The sequence below is a fragment of the Ammospiza nelsoni genome, chromosome 8 (genome assembly GCF_027579445.1).
Source record: "Ammospiza nelsoni isolate bAmmNel1 chromosome 8, bAmmNel1.pri, whole genome shotgun sequence".
In the NCBI taxonomy this organism is placed as follows: Eukaryota; Metazoa; Chordata; class Aves; order Passeriformes; family Passerellidae; genus Ammospiza; species Ammospiza nelsoni.
Genome location: NC_080640.1, coordinates 3,113,342 through 3,123,002, shown reverse-complemented (window position 1 = coordinate 3,123,002; position 9,661 = coordinate 3,113,342). Strand labels below are relative to the sequence as shown.

Genomic DNA, 9,661 nt, shown 5'->3' with positions numbered 1-9,661 from the left:
TTAACATCTAGTTATTTAATTACTTTGTTGGGGAAGCAGGAATAAACCCAGAAATTTGGGATGAGGCAGCTCTGTATAGTTCTTTCCCATTCCAGAGTGGAATGGGGGTCTGTCCTTGACATCTACTGCTCTTTAGATAAGGTATCAGCAGCAGGAGAGTCTTAAGGAAAATTATTATTATTATTATTATTATTAATAATAATAATAATAATAATAATAATAATAATAATAATAATAATAGTAGTAGTAGTAGTAGTAGTAGTAGTGTACTGTGGCTTGAAGATAGAGATGCCTAAGAAGTTTCTAATTAATTTCAGAAATTTCATTTCTTGCCAACCAGCGTGGTCAGTGTACCAACATAAACACTTCCATTAGATACAGGCCTGTCTGTACTCTTGGTTCAACATCAGCACCACCACAGTAATACCAATATTTTCCTCATTTAGGGAAATGTTACACCTGAAAAAGAGTATTTAAAGAAGCTTACATCTGTAAAAGAGTATTTAAAGAAGCTTAATATCATCCACCACATGAACTCTATCGCTGTAAATAAATGGACATCATCTTTGGGCTTAGGCAGAGCTGGGACAGAATTGTCACTGTGTAACTGTGCAGCACAGGGAAGGAAATGGACTCACCTCCAGTGCCACATCCACATGAAGTTTCTTCACTCTGACCTTGAGAGTACAAGCTAAGCAACAACATTTCAGCTACATGGAGTGATGAGATTATGAACATAGTGATTAGATTAACAGCAGATGACTTGGAAGTCAAACTGCTGCATCTCCACTGAATTAGCAGCTCCAGCAGCAGAACTCCCCCTTGCAGTGCTCCCCACAGGCCCAGCTTTAAGGACTTCTTTAAGTCCTTAGACACCAAGTAAACAAAAGACAAAATTTCCATTTTGCCTTCTATTGAACCAAAGCCAGTGTGCTCTCATAGAACCAGGGTCTCTAATGACTGTGAACAGCTTTTCATTGGTCACAACACCTCACAAGTGACACAGCTATCAAAGGGGACATCCAGCTTACCAGGGGCATCACAGGCTGAGCAACGGCAGCTTTGAGGGAGACCATGTCCTCACATCTCCTTATCAGCAAGCAGGATGGAAAGAAGGCAAAGAAAACCAAGCAGAGTTTAAAGCAGTGAACACAACACTGCAGACACAGGCACAGACTGTCACCCAGCACAGCTCCAGAGGCCACCTGGGAACCAGGGGGCTTCAGCTGGGCATGGAAACCTCAGTGGCAAAATTGTTACTCAGCTCAGCTCTTCTAATCACAAAATGTCCTGATCTGGAAGGTCCCAAAGGATCCTCAGTGCAGCTCCTGGCCCTGCACAGACACCCCACAATCCCACCCTGTGCCTGAGAACTTCGTCCAAACCCTCCTGGAGCTGTGCAGCCCTGGGGCTGTGCCCATTCCATGGGGTGCCTGTTCAACCCTCTGGTTTTTTAAAATTGATTTTGTTTCAGTTCTGTGAATTTAAGTAACACACTGAAACTCTTTTAAATTAACACAAAAAAGATTTCCTAAAATGCTGCATAGGCAGTCCCTACATTGATGCATGCCCAGGAGAAAAAACAGAGGACACCAATACTCCTTGGAAAGGATTGGAGGATGAGGCTGCTGTTTCTGTAAAGAGGGTGTTTGGGTTTGGTTTTTTAAATATAACAATGCACAAAAGAAGTCCATCCTTATCAGCAGCACTTAGAACAGTATTTGGCTGATTTAACCCACAGTGTGATCATTCTGCTGAGCCCACCTACACCCATCTGATCCCAAAGAGTTCCCAGCCAAGACCACTGTCCTGCACTGACCTGAAAACTTCAGGGGAGTCATCAGCCTTATTTCAATTTCTTCCATTCCCAAAGAAACAAACAAAAGAAAATGCATGTTCAAAAATGTTTTAACTCAACAGGACCTTCCTCACAGAGACAGTATTATCACAAGAGTAAACAAACTGATGGTTTCTATCCAAAGTACACAAATTTATCTGAGGAATTCATTATTCATTTCCAAATTCAGTGTCTCCTGTTATTTACCCAAGAAACACTGGCAGAGCATGAGATGTGTGGGAATCACCTGCTTTATTCAACCAACCACAGTTTATTTCAGTTTATAAGGGATTCATGATCTCTTCAGTTTCTCCACTGCAATCTTTTTTACAATATAGTTGAAAATAGGCAATAATCCACAGGTACATTTTTTTCTTTTTTTAAAGTCACATTTTAACCAAAAATGGGAAGAAAAAAAAAAGAAAAAGGGGGAAAAAAGAAATCTGGAGTGTTTCTATTGGTATCTTAAGGCATAGCAAACTCCAGCAATTTATTTCACCACATCCAGTTTTAATGCTGAACCACAGATAAACATTACTAATGGAACAAGAATGTGTTCCTTCCTTCTGATGGAGGTCCAAAATTGCCCTTTGGAGTTTGCCAAGCAGCATGGGGCACTTCATTCACCATGTGATTGGCACACACTTCAGTTCTGAATCAGTCTGGGGATGAAACTGTTGGCTGAAGCTCTGGAAATTCTGACTCTGGAGCTGTCAGGCAGGCTGTCTTTACTTTGAGAAAATGCAATTCTTTTTAATAGCACTATGTTACTTGGCTTTTTATTTGGTTTTACATTGTTCATTGATGTTTTGGATTTTAATGTATTGTGCAGCACCCCAAGAACTCTAACAGGGGGAACTCCATTTAAAAAATGAGTTTATTATTTCAACATGTGCTAATAAACATGCTACACGTTTGGGGAATCTAATCTCATCTATTTTGATGGCACACAAAAAGGCCTTCGGCCACTGCCTGCTGATAGCAAAAAATGCATCTGTTCACTGAAAGGCAGAAATGTCATTTTGTAACTGAGCTCATGTTCAAGGCAGCTCTTACAATGCAGGGAATTCTAAGGGTCAAGGGTTTATTTTTCCATTTATCTTGTAAAAAAAGGAAATTATCTCATAAACTTATGAGTGATTTTTTTTTCAGTCAACATTATTTTGCATAGCAACAAGCTTATTTGTAGGATATTTCAAGACACATAGCTTAGCTTATTATTTTATTGATATTAATGGAAATGATCCAGAAGAGGAAAACACATCATCTGGAGGTCTGACTCAAGGCGTGACTCAACTGCCTGCCACATCCTAACACCAGTGAATGTTCTGGGAGCAGAGTGCTTGGAGGATTGGGTTTGAATTATCTTCCTTGGGGACATGTAACTATAAAATCATGAGCTCTTTTTAAGATCCAGTCCACCCCAACTCAAGCCTCCAACTCAGTCCACTCCAACTCAGCCTTTCACTTCAGCTCAAGATTTTTCCCCCTTACAGCCATGACTCAAATTTTTGAGTGCGCAAATGTTGTTCACAACGCTCTTTCTTTTTTCACTTCTACAACTGCTGTGCTTTTACCAAACAGGACACTGATTTTGCACAGCAATCTAATGCACAGCTTCTTTTTTATCTACTTTCTCTAATGGCTGCTCACCTGCCTTCGCAGCCATGAAACCTTTCCGAAATGTTTCTCTCTTGCCTGAACACACAGGGGTTTGGCTCCCTGCTGTGGTAATCCCTCAAGGATCCAGGTCCATTATGCTCCCGTGTCAGTACAGGTGCTGTCAGCTGCCTGAGGTACAGCCCTGCCACTGACTCAGAAGCTGAAGGAGCTTTTGTATCAAGATGAGGGTCACCCAGTATCAGGTAACACAAGCACAATCAGGTAACACAAGCACAATCCCTGTCTGTGTTCCCCTAGCAGACATATGTCTAAAAATATGCACAATCCTGTTTTTCCTTATAACTGGGAAGGGCCCAGCCCCATCCATTGCCCATGGCTGGGGGCACTGGGAATACTGAGCTGCTGCTCAGAGGGAAGGGAGGGAGCTGGGGATGCTCAGCTTGGAAAAAAAGAGATTCAGGGGTGCCCTCATCACTCTCTACAGCTCCTGAAAGGTGCCTGTGCTCAGGTGGGTTTGGGCTCTTTCTCCAGGCAGCACTGACAGAACCAGAGGACACAGCCTCAAGCTGCACCAAGGGAAATTTAGGTTGGATATTAGGAAAAAAATGTTTTACAGAAAGGGTGATAAAGTTCTGGAATGGCTGCCCAGGGATGGTGGTGCTCCTCTTCTTTAAAGCTTTTCTAGAAAAATGTATGTATTCAGAGCAATGCAAGGTAATGAACTCTCAAGGTACTGCCAGGTGCATTTTACTCAATGTTTATTCCTCCACCATTGGTTTGAGTAGTGAACAGTTCACACTTGCTTGGTGGGTGTTCCAGAGGTGTTTGCTGGTGAAGATGTCTCGGATGTCTCGGGTGTCTCGGATGGCTTCAGGGCTGTCTCATCCTCAGTAGCAGGTGTGCTGGAGCGTTGTTCCTGGTCGCTGTGGCTCTGGCAGTGGTGTTTGGGGTAGCGCCTGTGACACTGCTCGTCATTTTCAGGGCTCTGACCTGACACAAACGTGCTCTGGTACACGGTGACGAAGCCCTCGCGGCTGCTCCGGCCCGGCGCACGAGACCACTCGAAGAAGTTATGGGAGTTCTGTCTCTGCTTCTCTGGATCCAACTTCCTCACGCCCATGCCCTACGGGAAAAAACAGGAAACTGAAATTAATGCAACCATATGACTTCCAGTCACAGCTTCACAGATGAATCTTGTAGCAGTCACTACCCCACTGGGAAGTGAACGAAGCTGTTACCACAGTGATTGCAAGAACTCACGGTCGACCTTTAGCAAGTTAAAAATAATATTGTCAGACTCGCCTGTATGAACATTTTTGGTTGCATATATAATGGGAAATCTGCTGACCTTCCACCTCTCAAGAGCTAATAAACCACTTTTACTCTGCATTTCTGTAGCACACCAGCTACTCAAGGCTATTTAGCTACACTCGGCTAAATTAATCTTCAGAGGCACCCAAAGAAATAGGTTAATAATTCCAGGTTTGGATTGCAATAAAGAAACTGAGACAGACCATGAAATCTGAATCTTCAGTGCTATCCCTTGTGTGTCCAAACACAGAGAGACAGAGCCTGATTTTCACACTCCACAGCTTGCAGGAAATTTAGCTGGAATTATGGTTGAACAGTATCTCTACAACAATGAGACACTGCCCAAAGTGCACAGAAATTGAGGTTACTCAGTGAATAATGAATTCCAAAAAGTCTAGGCCTGACAGAGCCCAAAACCAGACAAACACTATATCACAATTCACTGATTCCTCCTTTACTCATTATCCTGTGAACTGCACTATTTCTTTTGCTGCCTGGAATAATACCAACAATCTAAGGGGAATGGAAGAACATGAAACTGTTGCCCACAGAGAAAAGCCCAAACAAAATTTAATTCTAGTCAAAGTTGAGGCTTCTGCAGCATAAATTTTAACAGGTGTATTGTAAAGAATTCAAAGAATAAGTTTTTGAGATATCTTGTGGGTATCCTATGGATTTTGCTTAAATTTATGATAAAGATGAGTCTGAATATTTGGGAATGCAAATTAGAAGTTCCGGAGATATCTACAAAAATTCATTGCAAGGCAAATCACTTAGAGCAGACTAATAGGACATTTAACTGGGTACAAAACCAAAACAGAAATATTAGAAAATATTAGAAAATGTCAGAGACCAAATCATGGCTTTTTGCTTCCCTTTGAATCATACCATTCTCAATGACAGTCCCACAGATGTTCCAGCCCTCTACTAATAAAAAGTGTATTTTTCTTTGCTATTTACATTTTTCTCTTCTCACAGTTTTAGCATCTATTTTCTCTCTTTTTTTTTCTTTTTTTTTACCATCTAATTTTTCTTTTTTTTCTTTTTTTCTTTTTTTAGGGGACAGAAAAGATGCTGTGTTTAATCTCTGGCAGACCAACAGATCTGAAGTTGCTTGATTTGCCTCAGTGCTGGGTACTCACCAGGTCAAAATACTCGACTGCATTGCATATGTCATGTCTGTTGTCATGAGAAGAGAATGGGAAATTGTTGTTTCCTGCTTTCTGCAAAAAAAGAAATTATAGCAAAAAACCAAAAAATTAAACTCTGTTTGGAGTTATTAGTCTTTGTTCTTATACTGTGAGATTACAGCTGCCATTGCTCTAGTACAGAAGTAATATTCCCTTGTTAAATATTCACCTGCACATGATTTTTATAGGGGTAATGTAGACTTTTAATTTTTTTTAATAAAATGACCAGGAGGATTTGCTAAATATATACATGATTAATATAAAAGTGCAAATTTTCAAATAAGAAATTATACATTCTGTCTGCAAAGCAGCAAAATGCTAGATATATGTCAGGACTGCCTTGCTTGATTTAGAGTAGGCCTAGAGCTAATTAAAATAAACTACAAAAGGGACCTCAAAACTGAATTAGTCTGTGATTTATGGACTGAATGTCATGGACACTGCTTGTTGCAGGGGAAGTTGAAGAGGTATTAATTGCTTAACTAATTTATAATCTCATTCTTTAACATGATGTTCATCCAGTCTCTAAATGAAACCAGAGTTTCAGAAGAAAAAAAAGACAACGGCAAAAAGTGCTATTTTAGAAATAGTGAACATAGCTGACTTTCTAAATGTTATCAGTGCAATATCCTAAAGTTTTAATGTAGCACAGTCTAAAACAAGTGTTTCAAGAATAGGGGAACCTGAATGACTTCTAAAGATCTTTGTGACTGGAGGCCTGATCCAGCAAGAAGATTCACCAGACACAAAATGTGCCTGCACGGGGTCAGCTCCATGGTCAGATCTCAGGATAATTGGTTTACTAGGCAGATTCTCTTCCTTTTTTTAGGTATATTTACCAGTGGATAAAAGCTACCATTTTCAGGCAGTGGCTAAGGCCAGATGTTCCACAGAAAGGTAGATGTAATATTAACACAGTGTATACTCATGTTACAGTATAATCTCCTTTTCATAGTTCCAAGCTTCCCTTTTAAATATTCCTTCCAAGCCCTTCATTTCTGCCCTTCACTACAGCAAAACCAGTGAAATGAACCCACTGTAATTGCTGTGCTTATAGAAAATGAAAATAGAAAATGTTCTGTACCGAAAGCAGGTGGGTAAAGCAAAGCCCAGTGATGAGAAAATAAGGACAAGAAAAGGTGCTTACAGCACTGCAACTTTTTAAATACTTGTGATTTTTAAAAATACTGTATTTCCTTTCATCGTAAAATTTTTTAACAAATCCCATTTTTAATCAAGCCTTAAAAATGTTTGAAATGAGGAGCTTCTAACTTTTTAAGGATCAAAAAGAACAATCCTTTGTGTGAATATACTGAATTTCCAACATTCATTGCCAAACAGCTGATCAAATTTCCATTAAACCTTCTTTACACACGGGCTGTGGGCTGAGATTGATCATAATGTATTCGGTGTTTCAATAATAAAAGAGAAAATCAGCAGTAATACAGCAGGACTCGGAGCTACTAAAATTATGAGTGAGTAACAGGGAAATATGTTTCTTCCGCAGCACAGGCAGCAATCACTGCATCCCCTGAGGCACAAAGTCTGCCAGCCCGCTGTGACTGCTCCGCTAAGGACCCCGAGCGCTGCTCTTACTCGCGACTTAGCGAGTGACAACTTGCAAAGAGCTCCGAACATGGGCTGTGCTGCACAGGAGCTCACCTGCACCCGAGCTTTGTACTGCAGCGGCATTCTGTGTTCCTGGCCCACAGCGGCTACGGAGTTCAGGACATGCTTTAGTGAAGAGCTTGTTACTGATTCCAGCTCGCCCAGCTCCAGTCCATCGTGAGTGAACTGGAAAATAATGAAGATTATGAGCCTTTAAAATAAAAGCCAACTGGAAAAAAATATAACAAAAAACAACCAAACCCAAATAACAATTAAATCTGATCAGAAATGTGGGTAAAATGGTATTTTCTCGTTTATTTTTTATTACTTGGACTGCAGCAGCATCTAGTGGCGCCTGGAAAAATGAGGAGGCTCCCACACACACAACACAAACCCGATCATAAAGACGTTCAAACGTAGATAAAACAACCAGACAAGAATTTTAGGAATCTTCAAGACAAGAATGTCCAGGAACTTTCTGAAAACTGTTTACACAGCAATAACCACCAAGGAAAACAACAACCTTCTAACCCCCCTTCCCCCATTCTACTCATGTGTAGCACAAGTTTGAAAGCACAAAACTTTTGGGAACAGCCCAACCCAACATCAGGCCAAAGGGTTCAGAGAGTGAGGAGCAGCCTGTGCCAGCAGTGTCACAGTGCCCCGGAATACCAAGGTGTCCCAGCCCAGCGTTTCTGATGGGGTCAGAGTGTTCTCCTGGAGGCGAGAACTGAGGCAAACCTCGGCTGGAGCTCTCCAGAAGAGAAGGAAGATCAACCAGGGCTAACTATCAAATAAGAGACCTCCAGCATTGCTGGAAAACTGGGCGGCAGCGGGGGGAAATCCAGCCAGGGTTGGTTAACAAGCCAGAACTTTTGCACACTGAATACGTTAGGACACCTTCCTGTAAACCTCAGGAACAGGAAGACTCATTCCTGACTGAAGGACAAAGTCACCCTTAGCACGGTGCTTTCTCTGAGTGTTTAGGGATCAAGAAGCCCTGTGGGGGACACGGGGGCTCCTGCTCGGCCCTTACCCAGTCGCTACTGTGCCCCCCGCTGTGCTCTGACCCGTCCTTAGCCATGGCTCGATGTCACTGCCGCTGCGGCCACTCTGCCAGCGCCACCGCGGTTCCCTGGAGACGCGCTCAGGGGGCGGCCGGGCTGTGGAACCTCCTCCCCTGTGACCTCAGAGCCCTCGCGGAGCTCCGCACAACCCCGAGCAGCGCTGCTCCCGCTCCGCTGCTGCAGGGGAGAGGGGAATTACAGCTCCTCAAAGGATTGAATGTTGCAAACAAATCAGTTCTGCACAATCGCTTCAGTGACACTTTACTGCCTGAATGGGAATGGGTGGGGAGAGGAGAGCTGGTTTTGAGGAAAACCCAAAGGATGTTAGAGAAAGAATTTTTAAGATGTAACTTCCTGCTCTTTTGAAAATGGCTTTCCACATACACACATTTTAATTGAAACACGCGCCGAATATTTAAATATTTATATATTTATATATTTACACGCTGCGTCCTAAGGATTTTTTTTTTGAGTTTAAGCGCTGGCTTGGAAACATCCCAACTATTTAACTGCAGCACACTTGGCCACTTTAGCACAAACTTTGCCTCCTTGGCCTTGACAGACTGGAAAGAAGATGACACTTGTGTTCTTTTTGTCTTCAAACTAACAGAAACTAGGTTTAGATTGGATATTAGGAAGAAATTGTTCCCTGGGAGGGTGAGGAGGTCCTGGCACAGGGTGCCTAGAGAAGCTGCAGCCCATGGCTGAGGTAGAACTGGATGATCTTTAAATTTCCTTCCAGCCCAAACTATTCTGTGATTCCATGATCTATATCTATGTGTGTGTGTGTATATATATATTAAAAGGTATATGTGGCTATAAATATAGATATAGATGTAATTTAAGAGGCAATCGGCATTTGTACTCCCGGACCAATCATGAAGCGTACTGCCTCTTGTGGTTTAGAGAATGAAGAATACAATCTACACGGAAAATAATAAATATTAAAAATCCCATGGGCACTATTTAGGAATTACTTGCTTACTAAAGCCATGTGAGCTTAGTTTTGGTTGAACTCAGTGTAC

General features: G+C 41.8%; 1 protein-coding gene across 1 annotated transcript; it reads right to left on the bottom strand.

Annotated features, from left to right (window-relative positions):
* Window positions 1–4,253: 4,253 nt before the first annotated feature.
* TEX36 (testis expressed 36) lies at window positions 4,254–8,678 on the bottom strand. The gene is made up of 4 exons (XM_059477056.1): window positions 8,606–8,678; window positions 7,624–7,755; window positions 5,914–5,994; window positions 4,254–4,583 (listed from the first exon to the last, which is right to left on the bottom strand). Exons 1-4 carry the CDS (start codon window positions 8,651–8,653, stop codon window positions 4,254–4,256), a joined length of 591 nt encoding a protein of 196 aa, XP_059333039.1. The 5' UTR covers window positions 8,654–8,678.
* Between the last annotated feature and the right edge of the window lie 983 nt (window positions 8,679–9,661).